The 21,009-nt window shown below is 35.2% G+C and overlaps 1 protein-coding gene and 1 pseudogene across 2 annotated transcripts in view; one reads left to right on the forward strand and one right to left on the reverse strand.

The window, feature by feature from the left end:
- USP32 (ubiquitin specific peptidase 32) overlaps positions 1-21,009 on the forward strand; it is a 213,444-nt gene that overhangs the window by 139,238 nt on the left and 53,197 nt on the right. The window contains exons 8-11 of one of the 2 annotated variants that reach the window (XM_019636738.1): positions 330-445; positions 821-883; positions 3,460-3,543; positions 11,334-11,395. In XM_019636738.1, coding sequence (XP_019492283.1) covers positions 330-445; positions 821-883; positions 3,460-3,543; positions 11,334-11,395 — 325 coding nt within the window. Of the gene's footprint in view, positions 1-329; positions 446-820; positions 884-3,459; positions 3,544-11,333; positions 11,396-21,009 lie in introns of those variants that run through there. The other variant, XM_019636737.1, reaches the window with a different exon arrangement.
- Positions 1,633-2,025, reverse strand: LOC109379801 (40S ribosomal protein S15a pseudogene; annotated as a pseudogene).

Genomic DNA, 21,009 nt, shown 5'->3' on the forward strand with positions numbered 1-21,009 from the left:
TTCTTTTCCGGTTTGCAAGGAATTTAACTCTACATTTGGGTGAAAGATAGGGCTTCCCAACGTGGGTAATGATTCTGAGAGGGAGATTTAGGAAGTGTGTGCAGTTAGTCCTACAAGTTCAAAGGACTTTAATGACATATATATATATATATATATATATATATATATATATATATATCATACATACATACTCATTCCAGATGAGAACTTAACCCAGAATATACTTACTTGAGCAACTGAGTAATTTTACTAGGGAAGCTGCTAGTAAAGTGTATTATATATCAGAATATGACGTGGTTTCCCTCCATAAGAGCTTCTTTTTTTTTTAGTTTGCTTCAAGGTGTTTGATGTTGACCGTGATGGAGTTCTCTCTAGGGTTGAACTGAGAGACATGGTGGTTGCACTTTTAGAGGTGTGGAAGGACAACCGCACTGATGATATCCCAGTAAGTTCTGATTTTATACATTTTGTGGCATGTAAACTTCCAACAGGAAAATGGAGTGGAGAATTTAAAAAAAAAGAGAGTGGAAAGGATTTGTTATTACTTCTAGTTGCTATATGATGCTACTCAAAATATTCATAAACAAAGGTACAATATTGGGTAGAGAATTTGCCTTAGAAAATTTAATAAACTGAACTTATTGTGTAAAGTAAGAATGAAACTACAGGAAAATTGTCTTAATTTTTTAAAAGCAAAATAAGAACCTATTTATGGTAATTTGTAAAATACTCTGCCAAAATATAGTATACTTTGGCCACTGAGTGATAAAAATGATATCTGTTCTTTTCTAATTATGCCTTTGGATTTCTGTTTTTAAAGGAATTACATACTGATCTGGCTGACATTGTAGAAGGCATATTGAATACACATGACACCACAAAGGTGAGTCTAGCTAGGACTCATTTATCCTTTTCTAAAAATACCACGTACTCCGGTTCGGGATATTATATAGCTTTTATCCATACTCGAATCTGCTCTGCATCCTCCCCACCAAGTGCTTGTTTGGGTCTGTGGTTACAATACCTCCAAGTTGTCTCTAAAGGTAGCACATTCCATCTTTAAACAACTGTATTAAGTGTTTTATATATAAAAACATTTGTTATAAGCTAAGCATTTTATAAAAATCAAGTAGACTCAGCCCTTGTCATCTACAGTTTATAACCTTTATTTCTCCCGTTTTAGTAAGGTGTGTTAAGGCTATCCTTATATTGAGCAAAAGAAGCCACACAGAAAAGAATACGTACTGTATGATTCCATTTATATGAAGTTAAGGAATAGAGGCAAAACTAGCAAATGGTGATAGAGTAATGATTTCAGGGATGGGAGGATTACCTGGGAAGGACCTAAGGATATCTGGAATGACGGAAATGATTTTTTATCTTAATGTGGGTGGTGGTGCAGATACAGAGGGTTCCCAAGAAATGTATATACATTTTAAGAAAGGAAAAAACCATTAAAATTGTAAAATACTCAATATATACCAATAACAAAAGATGAATGCAAGTCATGTGTATGTATTTTTTTTTGGCACCCCCAGTATTTCTAAAAAATATTTTTAAATAGTATTAGTAAGGCCCTCTCCTGAGTTTTTTCCCCATTGATGCATTTTATTTGCACATTGTATCACATCCCTAGAAAAAGAATCCCAGGATTTTCCCTCCTGTGTGTTTTTGTGTTGCTCCTTGGTGGTGCATGATGCTCTCTGAGGTTGTCAGTACATTGAAACCAAAGTGACAGGACAGGAGCAGGTTGTTCTGCCATTTTTCTAGATCTTTGAGTTGCACATCAAATCTGGGGCTAATCACTACATTTGTTTAACCTGCCTGTGAGATTCACAACAAACTTCCCTAGCTCTGTGATCATCGATGATTTCAAATTCGCCAGTGTAACCATGCTTCATCGCCACAGTTAGAAACCAGACAATGATTTTGGATCACAGCCTAATAAGAACCTGGTATTTGCCTCTGTTCGGCATTGTTGATGCTCTTGAGAGCATCAGCCAGGACATTCATGCGTACCATTATAGCAGCACAGAAAGATGGCTGAAAGAGCTCACTTGAGTTCTTTCTGAGCCGCCAGAATAAGCATGGAATAGCAGGAATAAGCATGTACTCTAGAAAGAATAAATACTTGAATTTTTTAGTTTGACAACATTTATTAATAAGAATATTATAATAGGTTTACTCCCGTAGCTTGCATTACTGTTATGTCTATGTGTCCCCGTGAAATGGAAAATAATCCACATATTGTGAGGCATATTTGAGTTGATTTGAGCCTTTCCATTCAAACATTGATGTGTACCAAGTAACAGATTGGTAGGATATAGACCACAGTGGTGTTACAGAGGTTTAGAAAAATAAGTAACACCAGTTTTTTTTTTCCTTTCTTCAATCACAATTCACCAAGGAATAATCATGGTCTTACTAACTTTTGCTCAATAGAAATGATTAATAAAAGTGAAGTTTTACAGGGCTTGAGGTTTGTTTGTCATTTCAGGCATTTTTCTGCCTTCATTCACCTCTCTATGCCAAAAACTAAGGTATCTACTTCTAGTTGGTATATGTAAGAACAGAAACCTGGAAAAGTTTCTGTTAGAAAATACCTAATGTAGAGATACAATTTCAAACATCCTTTTTCTGAGTGTTTAATAAATATGTAGGTATTATTGCTGTCTATTTTTAATCACAGTGCTTTAAAATCTTTCCTTATTATATGTGGTTATTATATAGTGAAAAGAGAATATCAATATCATTAAATAGTGAAAGCTAAAAACATTATTGTTCATCTAGGATTATTAGGTAATTGTCGAATAGTTGAAGTAAGAAATATTTGGTTATACTTTTGCCTGACAAGAAAGTATATACTGCCTTCTATACATATATATAATTTTTGGTACACTTTGGCAACACAAAAATGTTGCTTTACTCAACTTATAAAAACAAAATGTTAAGTTGTATTTTGGAGAAATATAATGTAGGTATTCATATTTTATATATATTAAGTTCCTTTAAATCTTTAGAAGTCTGATTATATTGGAAATATTTCTAAGAAGGTCTTCGAAAATTGTTAGGATGAAAGGGTATAATCTGGAGAGTCTGCTTTTTGCTTTCAAAATTTGTAAATACCCCACTTTCCCTACCCAGAGTCTTTTGTGGTTTTCCATGGGGAACCCTTGAAGCAGAAAATACTGTGAGTTACTTCCCACTTCTTATTGGAGGAAGAAGATTATTGATGATAAATTGTCCTCATTATCATTGATTGCTTCAACAAGTTTTATTATATTAAACTTATCCTAGCTGGCCTACTTGTCAGATGAACACATCACATTTACTTTAAATTTTTGGTTTGCTTTCAGACAAATGACCAATATAAGTTTAATAAACCAGATTTTATTCAAATGCTATAAAAATGAGGACATTCTTAACATGATATCTTTTTGAATATTGTTTCTATTTCAGAAGGGCCATCTTACTCTAGAAGACTATCAGATCTGGAGTGTGAAAAACGTTCTTGCCAATGAATTTTTAAATCTCCTTTTCCAGGTATGTTTAAGATAAATGACAGGTACACAGGTTTGTAGTACCAGTAATTCTACATCTTTTCCATTATATAGTAGTTATTACAACTGGGCTGCAAAGCCATATTTTGTAAATAGAGCTACATTATCCTGTGTGCTACCTGAAAGATGGTAAGATAGAGCACGAGTGCCCACTGAAACTTCTCAAAATCATGATGTGGGAAATAGGAAAGCAGAATATAGGTGACTATGTTTATTTTTCTTATCAAAACTCATGATAGAGCAGCATGTAGACTTTTAGAGAATAATTTAAATCGCAAAAGCCGTCATAATTTGCTATTTTTCTTCACTGTTGTTTTCTCACTTGTCTAACAAGTGAGGTGGTGTGAACAGAAAGATGGATCATAAGTAGACAGCTGTAAATTTTTCAAAGTACACAGTCTGTTTAGTTAGGAGATTATCTTAGCAACAAAGCTGTTTCTTAATTTTCTTTCTTTTTATTTTTTTATTTTTTTTTATTTTTTAGAAGGTCCAAGAAAGATTGAGGGAGAAGAAGGAAAGAAAAGCTGTCAGGAGAGTACATTAAGTTGTAGAGCTTGCCAGATTTTAACTGTTTTCCTAGTTAAATTAGTTTTCTTGCTCCAGTTTTTTGTTTTTTGTTTTAATTTTTATTGGGGAATTGGGGGATTGGAACACCGCTGGGGAATTGGGGGAAGGAGAACAGACAAGTTGCTGTCCTTTTGTTCTTCAGTCTAGTTGTGGAGGACGTTGCTTCACTGGCCCAAGTTGGCACCATCAATGCACTGTTCACTGGCGAGGCAGATCAGTCACTGGCTTCTGGATGGCCGCTCACGGCAGCTGCCGGCCACACACAGTAACCCATGACAACCCAATGCAGCAGGGGCTGTAGCCTACTCCATTGCCAGGGACTCACGGCAGCCCAGCTCCAGGTTGAGGTGTTGTTCAGCATCTTAGCTGTAGAGGGCAGTGTCACTGGCCCTCATATGTGGGATCCGAACCGGGGCCCCCTGGTGTCCCAAGACAGCTCTTAACAAACGCGCCACTTGGCCGGCCCCTCTTGCTGGCTGGCCGAGTGGCTTAGTTGGTTAAGAGCTCGCTCAAGAGTCGAGCTCTGAGCAACAGCGGTTCGATTCCCGACCCAAGCTGAGCTGCTGCTGACCTGCCAACAGGTGGCAGGATGACTCAGTTAAAAAAAAAAAAATTACGGTTTCCTGTTTTTCATAGTTCTTCATAAATATTTAAGTTAGTTAAATAGTGGTATTTTAGATTTTCCTTATTTTATTTTTCTTTCCTTGTAAAAGCATTCCTGTGAAGATCAAAGGTTTGGTTTTGTTTTTAAAGATTTCATTGGGGAATGGGGAAGGGGAACAGACAAGTTGCTGTCTTTTTGTTCTTCAGTCTAGTTGTGGAGGACGTCGCTTCACTGGCCCATATTGGTATTATCATTGCACTTTTCCCAGGTGTGGAAGTCGCTCGCCAGCCATTGGATGGTGGCTCATGGCAGCTCACACCAGCTACCAGCCACTCACAGCAGCCCACTGCAGCAGGGGCTGCAGCCTACGGCGTTGCCGGCGACTCATGGCATGCCAGCTCCAGGTTGAGCTGTTGTTCACCATCTTAGCTGTAGAGGGGGCAGCGTCACTGGCCCTCATGGGATTCCAACCGGGGCCCTGCTGCTCAGAGCTGGCATCCCAAGCCAACTCTTAACCAACGCACCACTTGGCTGACCCAAGTTTTGTATCTTATGTCTATTATGATCTTCCATTGTAAATAAGGAATAACTTATCTGTGACATGGCTATGTTGGAATAAATGGAAATTGGACTCCTCTTGACAGCTAATGATTAATTATTGTATGTTTAAAACATATACAATCTAATAAGCCTGTGATATCCATTTAAATCAATTAGTTGTTCCACTATCAGTTATAATTTTCAGCAGGAATTTAGGTTGATGGCTTTATAAAATATAAAATATAAAGATATATAAAATAATATAAATCACCATAAAGAGAAATGACTTGCTTGGTAATATGAAAATTGATCAACTGTTTTTATCTCATTTAAAGTACTATCCTCAACTACTTTATCTCATAATTACAGATGCTCCTCAGTTCACAATGGGGTTTCATCCCAATAAACCCATCATAAGTTAAAAATAAGTAAAAAGTGCAATTAATATACTTTATTCCATATTCAGATATGCTTTTAAAGATACATGTTCACTTAGTTATATGAGTAAGCAGACTCTTTACAAAGTTGTTTTGTTTTCTATCTGTCTTAAAAATTGGTAGAGTTAGCTGATAAGTTTAGCAATAAAAGATTGAATTATGCTCTTATTTTATTTGCCTACATCCCACTCTTGGCTGAGTGTTTTGGGTAATTAACAGCAACATACAAGCATCCATAGAATTAGAGAACCATTCCTGTGATAATACTTATGTTCAATCCTTTTTTATAATCTCAGTGTCCAATATTTTGCAGAGTAAGCATGCTAAACATTATCAGGGTCTTCTGTCTTATACATTTGTCAAAAAGTATAATGTTAAAGAGTATGGTAAACAAAATAATGCCCTCACCCCAATATCCATGCCCTAATCCTTGGGACCTGTGAATATATAATCTTACATGACAAAAAGGACTTTAAAGATGTATCAGGTGAAGGAAACTGAGACAGCGAGATTAACCTGGGTTATTCAGATGGACCCAATCTAATCACAAGTCCTTAATAGGGGAGAGAGATGAAGGTGGAAAAAGGGTTGGAGAGATACAAAGTTGCTAGCTTTGAAGAAAGAGGAAAGGGCCAAGAGCAAAGGAATGACATCAACTCAAGAAGCTAGAAAAGGCAAGGAAACATACTCTTCCTTTGACTTCCAAAAAGGAATACAGCCCTTCTGACATCTTGATTTTAGCCTGGTGAGGCTTTTGTCTGACTTTTGACCTATAGAACGTAAGATAGTAAATTTGTGTTGTTTTGAGATGCTCAATTTGTGGTAATTTACTACAGCAGCAATAACAAACCAATACAGAGGAAGATAATCCATATTTATGAATTGGAAGCCTCAATATTTTAAAGATGTCAGTTCCCCTTAAATTGATCAATAGATTTGGTGCACTCACAACCATAGTCCCAAAAGTTTATTGTTGTTATTGTTTTTGTGGAACTTGACAAGCTGATTCTAAATACATGCAGAAGTGGAAAGGGACAAAAATAGCAAATATTAAAGAACAGTGTTAGAGGACTTTGATTACCAGATAGTAGGACTTATTATAAAACAACAGCATTAAGACAATGTGATACCTGCATAAAGTTAGATACATAGACAAATGGAACAGTATTAACAGTCCTTAAGCAGACTGACATATATGTGATCACTTGACTTATAACAAAGAAGACATTGTATTGCAGATGGGAAGGGGTGGTTTGTTTAATAAAGGGTACATCATTATGCCTATACTATACATGAAAATTAATTCCAGGGGGATGGTAGAAGAGGGAAAAGGGGATCAAATATATGGTGATGGAAGGAGAACTGATTCTGGGTGGTGAGCACACAATGTGATACATAGATGATGTATTATAGAAATGTACGCTTGGGCCAGCCGAGTGGCACGTTGGTTAGGAGTTGGCTTGGGACGCCAGCTCTGAGCAGCAGGGCCCTGGCTCGGATCCCTCATGAGGGCCAATGACACTGCCCTCCACAGCTAAGATGGTGAACAACAGCTCAACCTGGAGCTGGGCTGCCCTGAGTCGCCGGTGATGGCATAGGCTGCAGTGGGGCTGGCCGGCAGCGGGTGTGAGCTTTCGTGAGCTTTTGTGAGCTACCGTGAGCCAGCATGAGCTGCCATCCAATGGCCGGCAACTGATCTGCCTCACCCGGGAAGAGCGCAATGATCACAATACCAACATGGGCCAGTGAAGCAACGTCCTCCACAACTAGACTGAAGAACAGCNGTTCAGCATCTTAGCTGTAGAGGGCAGTGTCACTGGCCCTCATATGTGGGATCCGAACGGGGGCCCTCTGGCGTCCCAAGCCAGCTCTTAACCATCGCGCCACTCGGCCGGCCCCTGATGAACTTTTATTTATTTATTTATTTTTAAATTTGGCCAGTTTATGGGAAACAGTCATGTCTCCTTTCATAAACATGTGATTTTAACATTAGGAAGTTTGTTGGCTGTGGTTTATGGTATCTTTTCCTATTTTACAGGTTTGTTTAATGCTTTTGATGAAAATCGTGACAATCACATAGACTTTAAGGAGATATCCTGTGGGTTGTCAGCCTGCTGCAGGGGACCCTTGGCTGAAAGACAAAAATGTGAGTGTGTTAAACATTGTCACAAAATTTGCAAAGTATAGAGAGAAAAAATTAGCATCCATCTATGTAAAATCATCTGTGAATTAAGGCTTGAATTTTCATCACTTTCTCAAGTGGGCAAATAAATAGTCTCATGTTGAGGTTTTACAGAAGTCAGTCTAAGGATTCAACCATCTATTGTTTTTCACTGTGAAGTAGTTTGGCATCTTTGTTATTAATAACGGGATTGGTTTTCCTGATGAATTTGTAGTTCATGATAAATGATGCAGTTGAAACTGTTAAGCATTTAGAAGATACTTTTTGGTAGTCTATAAATTCAGTGCCTTGTATAATACAACTTATTTTCTGTAACTTGCATATATTAATATTTTATTAGCAAAATGAAATTGATGATGAAAACAATTTCATTTAAATACTAAAGTGGTCTTTTAAATCTAGCTAAAATGTTATTATAGCATAATTTGTAAGCATAAGTATATTACATTATTAAACCTTAACCATATTGAGAAAGTGTAGCCGTTTATATTTAATTGGTATGTAATTCTGATATATTTACTAGGGTCATTATCTCTGTGTTTTTCTGAAATATAGCTTATAAATGTTGCCTGTTTGGGGTGTGTTATTTGATATTTGACCTTTAGTCATACTGTACTATAATGCACTCAGTTGATTTAATAGCATAATTATTATGGGGGTGTATATATTAAAAAGAATTATTTAATTTAAAAAATTCATATTTCTTTTTTCCATGATGATATACCATTACTTTAACCTGGATTTATGACATATTATCTGTCCCCATTAAACTTCTAGTAATGAGGCTGAAATTTTTGCTTCGAGGTTAATTATTACCTTAAAAAAACTTTTTAAATTCTTTTTTGTTGATAGACTAATGGAGGTTAACAAACTAGAGTGATTCATTTGGAGTTAAATAGCAAAGTGCTGATATTTCTGATTCTTAGCATGTCGTATATAAACTTCACTGAAGAGTTGAAATTGTTCTTTGGCAAAAAATTGAGTGTGCATTAGTTTCATTGGAAAGGGAGACTGTGTTAATACCAGCATGTTATTACTGTTTCTTAATGTAGATGAAGTATTTTCAGTATTAGAAGACTCAACTCTGCAATGATCACTTTTAAATATTAGAAATTAATTTACGGTTTTGAATTAGTCCTCAAAACCTGTGAGGTAATATTTATTGTATGGTACTTGATCCTTTTTTTTTTTTTTTTTGCAAGGAATTTAACTCTACATTTGGGTGAAAGATAGGGCTTCCCAACGTGGGTAATGATTCTGAGAGGGAGATTTAGGAAGTGTGTGCAGTTNGCTGTTCCCCTCCCCCAATTCCCCAATAAAATCTTAAAAAAAAAAAATACTGTATACTTGAAACCTATGTAATTTTACTAACCATTGTCACCCCATTAATTTAATTAAAAAAAAAAGTAATTCCAGGTAGATTATAACTTTAATAAATGTGAGAAATGAAAAAGAAAGCTTCTAGAAAATAACGTAGCAGAATATTTTAATGACTTTGTGGTAGCAAAGTGCTCTTAAATAGGACACAGAAAGCAATAACCATAAAATACTTAAATAAAATTAAGGATTGTTTTTATCAAGAGATACCATTAAGAAAGTGAAAACATAAGACACACAGTGGGAGAAGATATTTATGATACCTAGATCCAACAAAGACTTATATCTAGAGCATACAAAGAATAAAAGTCAATGAGAAGAAAGCAGAACCTTAGTATAAAAATGTGCAAAAAACTTGAACAGGTGCTTCACAGAAGAGAATATCCAAATAACTAATGAATATTATGAAAATGGGCTAACCTCTTTAGTCTTCATGGAAATACACATTAAATCCCTATATGGAATACTATTAAGGCATCCACCAGACCAGACTGGTAAGTTTTTAAGTGATATGAAGTATTGGTGAGGATAACAAGCAACTGGACTCTCACACATTGCCAATATAAATTGTTACGACGACTCTGGGGATTGTTTGGCAGTATTTATGAAAGTTGAACATAAGCATACCCTATGACCCAGCAAGTCTATCCCATGCATATACCCTACAGAAACTTATTTATCTGAGCACCGAAAGTTCTCATAATCACTATTTGTAGTAGCCTAAAACAAAAAATGACCCAAATACCTATCAACAATAAATAAATACATAAACAGTATACTTCACAGCAATGAAAATTACTAGTGCTATACACAAATAACATGGATGAATCTTACATAATGTTCAGTGAAAAACACTGGACCATAAAATTCAAAAGCAGAGAACACTAATCCATGGTGACAGAATTCAGGATACATCAAAGAGATGGTCCTGTAGTGTCTGGGAAGGAACCAAAATTGGAACTTTGGGGGAGGTAGCAATGTATTTCTTGACTGGGTGAAGGTTACATAGCTGTATTTACTTTGTGAAAGTCATTGAACTGTACAGTTAAGATTTGTTCACTTTTCAGCCTGTATATTTCCATTTTTTTCAAGTTTGTTTATAAAATACAGGTATCAAAAACCCAAATAGCCATCAGTATGAGAATGGATAAAACAAGCAGTGCCATAGTCAAACAATGGAATATTTCTCAGCATTAAAATAGACTGAACTACTGATATATGGATGACTCTCAAAAACCTAATTTGTATATTTTATTGTTATATAAATGGTGCCTCAAAGGTAAAAAACACTGTAAACAGATATTTAACTCTAGTTTTGTTAGGCAGCCATAATAATGTATTTACAGAGAGCTGTACTAATGTCTGTAACTGACTTTGAAATACATCCAAAAATTAAGATGGATTGACAGTCTGACAGATGAATTGAGAGATAGATAGATGCAAGTATAATAAAATGTTAATCTTAGAATGTAAGTAATGGGTATAACATATTCAGTGTAAAATTCTTTCAACTTTTCTGGATTTTTGAAATTTTTCATAATAAAATGTTGAAAAAAATCACATCTTTTGTGATATTTAGAGAAGGCAAATAAGTTGAGGAGGAAATGAGCCTTAAAAAGCATTACTGACAATAATTTTTCTCTTAGAGCTATTCCAGTTAAAATGCCATCCTTATCTTTCACCTCCTATATCCTCTTCCTCTCCCCTTCATCATCCTCTCCAAATGCCATGATATCCTTTTCAGATATCAGGAAAAAAAATAGTATTCTTTTCATGAGATATATTAAAATATATAGTATTCATGAAATATTCTGAAAAGTGGTTGGTTCTTCTCTCTTTTCCCTTGTCTTCTCATTTCTTCTTTTTGCTCTCGCATAGAGATTTGGAAGTTGCCCTCCATTGAAATGGTTTGCTTTAAGAAAACAAACAGCTGAAGTTTAAAGTTAAAATTTGCTCAAGGAAATCATTGATAATTCATCAGTTGAAAGCTCTGCAGAGAATGTGAAATATACAATCTAGTCATTGGCATCAGTCAATAAAGTTTAATTTACCACTTTTTTCTCTAGGTATGTCACATAGTTCTGGGGTTAAGACCAGCTACTCCAGAAGAGGAAGGACAAATTATTAGGTAAGCTTAGTTTCGGTCTGTGTATTTTTCATTATGTAGTTGAAGTCTCTAACACCAGAAATATATTGTTACTAAGTAACAGTATGTCCCATTTTAATGTAGTCATTACAGTAACACTGTGTCTCCAAAATAGTTTCAATAAACATATTGAAATATTTTTAAGTAACTTCCTAACCAAGGGATTGCATTACTTTAGAAATCAAATTCTATTTAACATTAAAATTGCAGTGAGTACTAAATTTAATTTTGGGGGGGGAAAAAAAGACATAAAATAAAAGGATAGCAATTTTTTCTTACTACAAAACAGTTCACATTTATTATAGAAAGATTAGCAAATAGACCTAAGCAAAAAGAAGGAAAAAATACTCATCATTTCTGTATTTACCGGTAATTGCTGTTGACATTTTTTCAGCTTTATTGAAGTGTAATTGACTACTAAAATTGTAAGCTATTTGAAGTGTACAATGTGATGGTTTGGTATATGTATACATTATGAAAGGATTCCCCCCATTGAATTAACACATTCATCATCATCTTTACCTTGTTTGTGTAAGCATTTAAGTTTTACTCTCTTAGCAAATTTCAGTTCTACAACAGTGTTATCAACTATAGTCGCTATGTTATACATTATGTCCACAGACCTTATTTATCTTATAATGAAGTTTGTACACTGTCACCAACCTCTTTCTGTTCCTCCCAGCCCCCAGCAACCACTTTTCTACTATTTCTGAGTTTGACTTTCCTTTTTTAAGATTCTACACATAAGTGATACTGTGCAGTATTTGACTTTCTTTGATGTATTTCACTTAGCATAATGCCCTCCAGCCTCATCCAAGTTGTTGTAAATGACAGGAGTTTCTTCTTTTTTAAGGCAGAATAATATTCCAGAGAGAGAGAGAGAGAGAGAGAGAGAGAGAGAGAGAGAGAGAGTGTGTGTGTGTGTGTGTGTGTGTGAGATTTTCTTTATCCGTTAATTCTTGTTAAACACTTAGGTTGTTTCCATACCTTGGCTATTGTGAATAATGCTGCAGTGAACATGGGAGTACAGCTATCTCTTCAAGACAATAATTTTGTTTCCTTTGAATATTTACCCAACTTGGGATTGCTGAATATGATAGTTCTAGTTTTAGTTTCTTGGGAAAGTTCCATGCTGTATTCCATAGTGGCTGGACCAGTTTACATTCCCACCAACAGTGTACAAGTCCACATCATTGCCAGCATTTTTTATCTCTTGTCTTTTTGGTAATAGCCATGCTAACAAGTGTGAGGTGATAAATCAGTGTGGTTTTTATTTGCATTTCCCTGCTGATTAGTGATGTTGAGCATCTTTTCATGTAGCTTATGGACATTTGTATGACTTATTTGTAAAAATGTCTATTTATGTTATTTGCCCATTTTTTAATTGGGTTGTGTTTTTGCTATTGAGTTATATAAGTTCCTTGTATTTTTTGAATATTAACCCCTTATCATATATGTGGTTTGCAATATTTTTTCCCATTCCATAAGTTGTCTTTTTCTTTTGTTGATGGTTGCTCTATTAACACTTTTTATATTCACATACCCACATATGTTTATGCCTGTGTTGGAATTTGTAAATTTTTCATAAAAGAGAATATTCTGAAATATTGTTTTATTTTCTGCTTCCATTTTCACTGCAGATCATATAAAATGATACTTTTGTATATCAATAAAAGCTTCTTATAATTTAAATTAGCTAATAGGCCCTGTTCATCTCCTATTTTTATCTCTATTTTTATTTAATATAATATATTGGGATAATTTAGTAACAAAGTCTGTACTACCACCTTTGGTTAGGGATTTACTTAGGCAAAAATTACTTGAGGTAAAATACCTGGGTTGATAGACCTATACATTTTTATAGCTATAATTCAATTTTTAGTACTTTGGATATCTTTGATTGTTTTAGGGTTACCATCATACTAACGTTAATGTATAGAAAGTTTCAGAAACAGGACTGACTCTCTACTAAACTTTGTTTTTAGTATAAACTCAATATATAGCTTGTCACTGACTCTTTTTTAAAAGTAGTGTGTACACAAATTCTTCTAGTTTCTTCTGGCTTTGGACTGCTGGATAAAAGAGTTTACTGAAATAGAGTTGTTTGGAGTATCTGAAAACAGAATTACATAGTTAACATTTAAAGAGGCACTGCCAGTTGAGATTCAGATTAAAGAGCCAAGCATATTTTCCAACTTTTTAAAATAGATTTTTAAAATGGTTATTTCTTAAAGTTAAGCTAAATCCATTAAAATGTTGTCTTCATAAAAACTCTAGACTTATGTAGTCTTTTAAATTTTCATAACTCAGAAGACTCATTCTTGGGTATAGTTGTTGACAATGTTATCTTGATTTTGTCTAATTTTTAGCTATCATAAAATAAAACTTAAAAATACATTGAAATGTACAAATGAGATGTAAGGAAATACTGAAAGGGTTTTATGTAGATGCAGTACCATTTTTTCTTAAAATATTGCAATCTAATTTCATGTTATACTAATCTGAAGTCAATATGACTTAGCATAGATATTGAGAACGCTATATAAACTATATGTATATATATATTTTTTGGCTTAATTATTTTGATAATGCTCATAGCAACCCTATTAGAAATGTTGATATGTTTTTATAGAACTTTGTTCTTTGTAAAATACTTCAACTTGCAGTATTTCATCTAGTCTCAGAAGAACTGCATGAAATTAGTGTTACCATTTTGTTAAAGAGGAAACAGATTCACAAAACCAAAAATTACATGGACGTGGCAGAATCAAGCCTAAGACTTTTTTCGTTAGTAGCACAAATAGTCTGCTTTTTGTATTCCTTATTTTTCAATTAATTTTAACTTTATATCTGAGATTCCAAATTGGTTCATTCTGTTTGGGTTTTTTGAATTTTTTGTTTTATTTTGCCTCCATTTTCATTTCTAAATATTCTTTTGACTGATGATTTTTTTAAAAATGCGTCAGTTTGGTACATATGCAATGAGGTAAAAGAAATATTTGTCTCTAACTTAAATAATCAGTACTTCGTTTAAAAGTCAGTATCATGCTTTTTGCAATGACTGAGTGAAGATCTCAGCAAATCCTCTCCCCAGAAGCAACTTGACAAAATATAAAACTGGACAAAATTGTCAGCCAACCATTTCAGGACTCTGGAAACTAATGAAAGGTATTCAATAAATTCAGAAGCATTTATTCAAGAAAAACAACTAAACCTTGGTCGGAATAATCGGATTCTGTAGTAATGTTACCTGGTGCTGTTCCCGTTCCCTCCCATCCAGTAGGTCTGCGTGATAGTTTTACCAAGGTAGGCCTGAGATGGCTGACTTGATTTGGAATAGAGCAGGGATAAATGCCTACATAAGAGAATTGTAAAAAACAATAGAGATCATGGTGGTAAATAATCTGGGGTTTAGATAATGGTTAAGGGAAGCAACAGACTGACAGACCACTCAAAATTTTAACAAAAAGATCCAGAGAACAAGATAACCATAATGAGTATTAATAAACTTCCCCATGTCCTGAATGGTCTGGAAGGCTGCTTGTCTATACAAGGCTACATGTAAACTCAGGAGAAACCAAAGAATGCCTTAGCTATCTTTTCATTCCTGATTAAAGCTGAGGCCTTGATGTGCAGAAAGTAAAAGCCAGAAAGTTTGAAACCTGACTGTACTTTGTATGAATTTCACAAATCATGAACAGATCCATCAGGGAAAAGGTGCAAGTGTTACTGGCTCAAGATGTTTAAACACAGTCTCTCACCAGTCATTGACTGACCAGTTATGCTCTCCCTAAGGAAGCCAGACTTAAAAATAAATTTAAAAAATAATAATAAAGCAAAGTGAAAAGAAGCGGACCAGCCTAACACTGCAGGGGAGACAGAGCCTACAGAATCAGCCCAGCAAGTCACAAGGCAAAACACACAGCAGGCATCAGAATCCAGAGTTGCTGAAACATATTATCAAATATGTCCAGTTGTCAGCAACAAAAAATTATGAGACATGCAACAAAATAGAAAAATGTGACACATATCTTGGGGGAAAAACTAGTTAATAGAGACTATTTCTGAGGTGGCTCCAGATGTTGGACTTAGCACACAAATACTTCAAAGCAGGATAATAAATGTTATCAAAGGGCTGAAAGAAACTTTGTTTAAAGAATTAAAGGAAAGTATAATGACAGTGTTCAAATACAAAATATCAGTAAAGAGAGAAGTTTTAAAAATGAATGGAAATTCCAGGGTTGAAAAGTATATTTAAGTGAAATAAAAATTTGCTACGGCACTCAGAAACAGATTTGAACTGACAGAAAACAACCAGCTAAATAGAATATAGATCAATAGGGATTTTCCAAATACGAAGAAAAGAGAGAAAGAATAAATAAAAATGAACAAAACTTCAGAGACAAGTATACCAACATACACATAATGGAAGTCCCAGAAAGGAGAGGAGAGAGAGAAAGGAGCAGAATATATATAAATATACTTGACATAACAATGGCTGAATGTTCCAAAATTTGTTGGAAATCATTAACCCAAGAAGCTCAACGAACTGATGGCAGGTTAAACACAATGATAACATCTAGACATATCATGGTCAAACTGTTCAAAGCTATAGAAAAAAGAGAAGATCTTAAAAGCAGAAAGAAAAAAATGACTCCTCCTGTAGAAGGCAACCACAGTATGATTACTAGCTAACCTTTGTTTTAGAAATGATGGAAGTCAGTGGGCAGTGAGATGACATTAAGGGTGTTGAAAGGGGAAAAAACTGTCAATCCAAAATTCTTTATCCAGCGGAACTATCCATCAGAAATGAAGGTAAGTTTAAAACATTCCTGCATAAACACTGAGAGTCTCTGTTGCTAGTAAGTGTGTCTTAAAATAAATACCAAAAAAACTTCTCCAGACTGAAAGGAAATTACACTAGACAGTAATTTGAATCCACACAAAGAAATACAGAGCAGTAGTAAACATAATTACATAGTTAATAATAAAAGACAATATAAATATATTTTTTATATTTTTCTTTTTACTGATTTAAAATACAAATTCCTAAGAAGTAATTTAAAAACTGTGTTGTTCTTGTCAACCTTAAAAATGAACTAACAAGGTCATTAGCTAGTCAAAATGAGTTTATTCAGGAATAGCAGAGGAATTGCAATTCAGCACAAGCAAACTATGGCGAATCATAGGCAAGTCCAGGGAGACAAAGGAAAGGACAGCTTTTATGAGGTTTAAGGAGGAGATTGGGAAGAGCTATGGTGATTTTTTTATTGGCTTCAAGCTGTGGGCAGCTTGTTGTTGCTGGGTCAGGAGGAAATCCTCTTTCTTCCTGCTGGGATCCGCAAGCTGCGTTGAGAGCCCTCCCTTCATGGCCTCCCAACTTCATTTTTATTAGGTTTCCTTTATTCATTTTCACATTTTTATAACATAAAAAAATGTAATATGTTTGACAATAATAGCACAAAGGAGAGAGCAGGAGGTAGAGCTATATCTGAGCAAAGTTTCTATATTTCGCTGGAATACGGTAGCATTAATTTCAAGTAGAATATGTTAAGATCCATATTGTAACTGTACAGCAGCCACTAAGAAAATAATCCCAAAATACAGTTTTTTAAAAAAAAATTAAAATTATGTACTAGAAAATAACAGAAAAGAAGAAAGTAACAGATGAATAAAGGGACAAATAAGAATACTTGAGATAAATAGAAAACAACAATATGGTAGACATAAATTCATATCAATAATTACCTTCAATATAAATGGATTAAACACTCTAATCAAAAGCTAAAGCTAGACTAAATTTTTAAAATTCAACTACTTGAGATTCAAAGACACAAATAGATTGAATGTAAAAGGATTAAAAAGATATAACCATGCAAATAGTAGCCAGAAGAGATCTGGAGTGACTACACTAGTATTAGAAAAAAAACGACTTTTAGGAAAAATGTTGCTATAGACAGAATGTTTTATTGTGATAAAAGTTTCAATGAATCAGGAAGATATAACAATTATAAACATATATGTACCTAACCAAACAATCCGCCCAATAACAACAGAGTACATATTCAAGTGCATGTGGAATATTGTCGAAGACCGACTATTCGCTAGCCCATGGGTTACCATACTGTATGTAGCCTTTTGGCAAACTTTGGCCCACTACCTGATTTTATACAGCCTGCAAACTAAAAATGTTTTTTTGCATTTTTAAATGGTTGAAAAACACCCAAAGTGGATTAATATTTTGTGACACCTTACAATTCTGTGAAATTCAAGTCATTGTGCATAATAAAGTTTTATTGGAACATAACCATGCTCATTCAAAAAAGCCTTGGGGAACAGAAATTCCTTACCCTAATAAAAATTTCTTGAAAAACTTACAGTTGACATTATACCAAATGGTGGAATATTGGAGGCTTTTCTCATAATATTAGGGAAAAGGCAAGGATACTTTCTCTTAGCACATCCAACAACATTGTATTAGAGGTTCTAGCCAGTGAAATCAGGCAAGATAAATAAAGACATCCAGATTATAAAGGAAGAAGTAAAACTATCTCTAATTGCAAGTAACATGATCCTATATATAGAAAACCCTAAAGAATTTACAGAAAATCTATTAGAATTAATAATTGGGCTGGCCGAGTGGCGCGTTGGTTTAGAGCTGGCTTGGGATGCCAGAAGGCCCCAGTTGAGATCCCACATATGAGGGCCAGTGACACTGCACCCTCTACAGCTAAGATGCTGAACAACAGCTCAACCTGGAGCTGGGCTGCTGTGAGTCGCCGGCGATGGCGTAGGCTGCAGCCCCTGTGGCAGTGGGTTGCCATGGGCTACCATGTGTGGCCAGCAGCCAGCATGAGCGGCCAGCAGCCGCCGTGAGCAGCCATCCAGAAGTTGGCAACTGATCTTCCTCGCCCTGGAAGAGCGCAATGATGGTGCCAACTTGGGCCAGTGAAGCAACGTCCTCCACAACTAGACTGAAGAACAACAGGATAGCAACTTGTCTGTTCCCCTTCCCCCAATTCCCCAGCGCTGTTCCCATCCCCCAATTCCCCAATAAAAATATTTTAAAAATAATAATAATAATAATTCAGCAAGGTTGCAGATCCCCATCGTTAAGCAGGACATGACTGTATATAAAAAAAATCAATTGAGAGGAATGACACTAAGAATAATGTGTATGTACTTATGGCAGAATGCTGGATAGGTGTAGAAGGTGGGAGACTAGGTATATATGAGAGTGAGGGTCTTGAAGCTAAGGGGATGGATTTGGGCATAGATGGACATGAAGGGTAATAGTGAGCCACCACAGGGGTTTGATGAGAGAGATGACACTGTCAGAGCAGCAGGTGAGAAAAATGAATTTGGCAGCTGCATGAAGGATTGACTTCTAGCAGGGGAGCCATGCTAGAAGCAGGGAAGCTGGTGAGGAATGGGTTGTGATTATTGATCTTGGAACATGAGCATTTCCTTGCCATTAAATTGATCTTGCCACAATAAGTCACAGTATTTACCCAGCCCTACAATACAACGGCTCAGTATTTTACAGTAAGAAGTCTCCAAGGAAACCCCAGTATTGAAGTCCCAAATGCAAAAGGAAAAGATTAAAGAAAGAAAGCCTTAAAAGAGAAAAAAGAGGAAAAATATGAAGACTAACTACATATCAGGGAAAGAACTTACTAAACCGAGAGATCTGAATTAGAGAACTAGCATTCTTTTCTTCAAAAATAGCTGGACTATTTAACTCTAGCAAAAGGCAGTTTATCAACATTTCACACATCGATGAGCATTTCTTCCCAAGACTGTTAAATAACCCAAAACTCCAGTAAGATAGAACAGTGTGCACATACACACAGAAAAAGCACAGAAGTACCAAACATCTTACAGAACAGAAAGGATCCCATTCCCAGGGGAGCATAGGGTACGAGTGAGTTAGAAGAAGAGGAAAACACGTGCGTGTGCAAGCGTGCGTGTGTGTGCATGTGTGAACATGCACAGGGCCGGTAGGTGCATATGGGGGGAAATATAGGTTAGTGCCAAACAGACCCAAGGAGAATGTGGCAAGCCTGACTTACACAGAGACTTTATTATCAAAAATATTTGCAGGCAAAAACAAGCTCATGAAAGAGCATGAATGTGGCTAAAAATAAACCTATATTTGAACCCCCCCCCAAAAAAAAATTGAGTTGCTGTTTACTAGCACTGAATAATTTGAAAGTAAAATTAAAACAATAGTTTCATTAGCAATAGAATCAAAATAAATAAAATCCTTAGAAGCAAATTTGTCAAAAGACGTGTGAGACTTGTACATTGAAAACTAACCCTAGCTGAGAGAAATGAAAATCTAAGTAAATGGAGTAATGGTCCATGTTCATGGATTTTAAAATTCAGTATTATTAAGATTGCAATTCTCCCAAATTGATTCCTAGATTCAACACTATCCCAATCAAAATTTCAGCTTTTTTGTAGAAATTGACAAGATATTCCTAAATGTTATATAGAAATGCAAAGAACTCGAACTAGCCTACACAAATTCGGAGAACTTCAACTTCCTGAATGCAAAATTTACTGTAAATTTACATTAATCAAGACTATGTGGTACTTGCCTTAAGGATAGACATATAGATCAATCAAACTGAACAGACAATTTAGAAATAAACCCTTATATATTGGGTTAAAGCAATTGTTTTTTTTACAAATTTGCTAGGAAAAGTCAATAGAGAAAGTGTTGTCTTCTCAACAAATGGTACAGGGATAATTGAATATCCACATGTCAAAAGATTTAGACTCTGACCTCATACCATACACAAAAGTGTACTGAAAATGGATCCCATAAACCTAAGCATATGCACTCAAACTATGACATTTTTTTTTAATTGTAGAAAATCTTTGTGATTTGGAGCTAGCCAGATATCTTAGATATAGCACCAAAAGCACAATCCATAAATGAAAATAATTTTGATAAATTGGTCATAGTCAAAAGTTAAAAAGTTAAAAACTTTTGAGGTTCATGAGACACCATTAAGCCACAGACTGGGAGAAAATATTTGCAAGTCATGTATCTGATTAAGGATGTGTTTCCAGGTTATACAGATGGTTGTTACAACCTAAGAAATAAAATAATAAAACGTGCAAAAAACTTGAATAGACATCTCGTATGAATGAATGGCTGATAAGCCCATGAAAATGATGCCCAAGCAGTATCTTCGGGAAATGCAAGTTAAAAGCACAATGAGAGGAATGACTCAGTGAAAGTGGTAGAGTAGGTCAGCTCCAAGAGCCTGTCTCCATAGAAATATTGAAAAATAAGAGAAAAACTGTCAAAATAAACTTTGTTAGAACTCTTGAAAGAGTCAAAGGTTTATAGCAACCAAGAAAATGGGGGTGGGGTGGGGAGAAGCCAACCTAAAAACAGGAAAGTTCTCTGGCAAGTTCTCATGAGAATATTTGCCCTTGCCTGGTTCGGCAACCCATGTTCCCAGTTTGGGCAGCTGGTCCCAGTTTTCAGATTGAACGAAGCACACCTTATTCATTAAGATTGGTGTTTATCTGTTCTAACCTATCTGGGTTTACCTGAGAACTGATGAAAGAAGCTCATC

The sequence above is a fragment of the Hipposideros armiger genome, unplaced genomic scaffold, assembly GCF_001890085.2.
Source record: "Hipposideros armiger isolate ML-2016 unplaced genomic scaffold, ASM189008v1 scaffold_29, whole genome shotgun sequence".
Taxonomy (NCBI): Eukaryota; Metazoa; Chordata; class Mammalia; order Chiroptera; family Hipposideridae; genus Hipposideros; species Hipposideros armiger.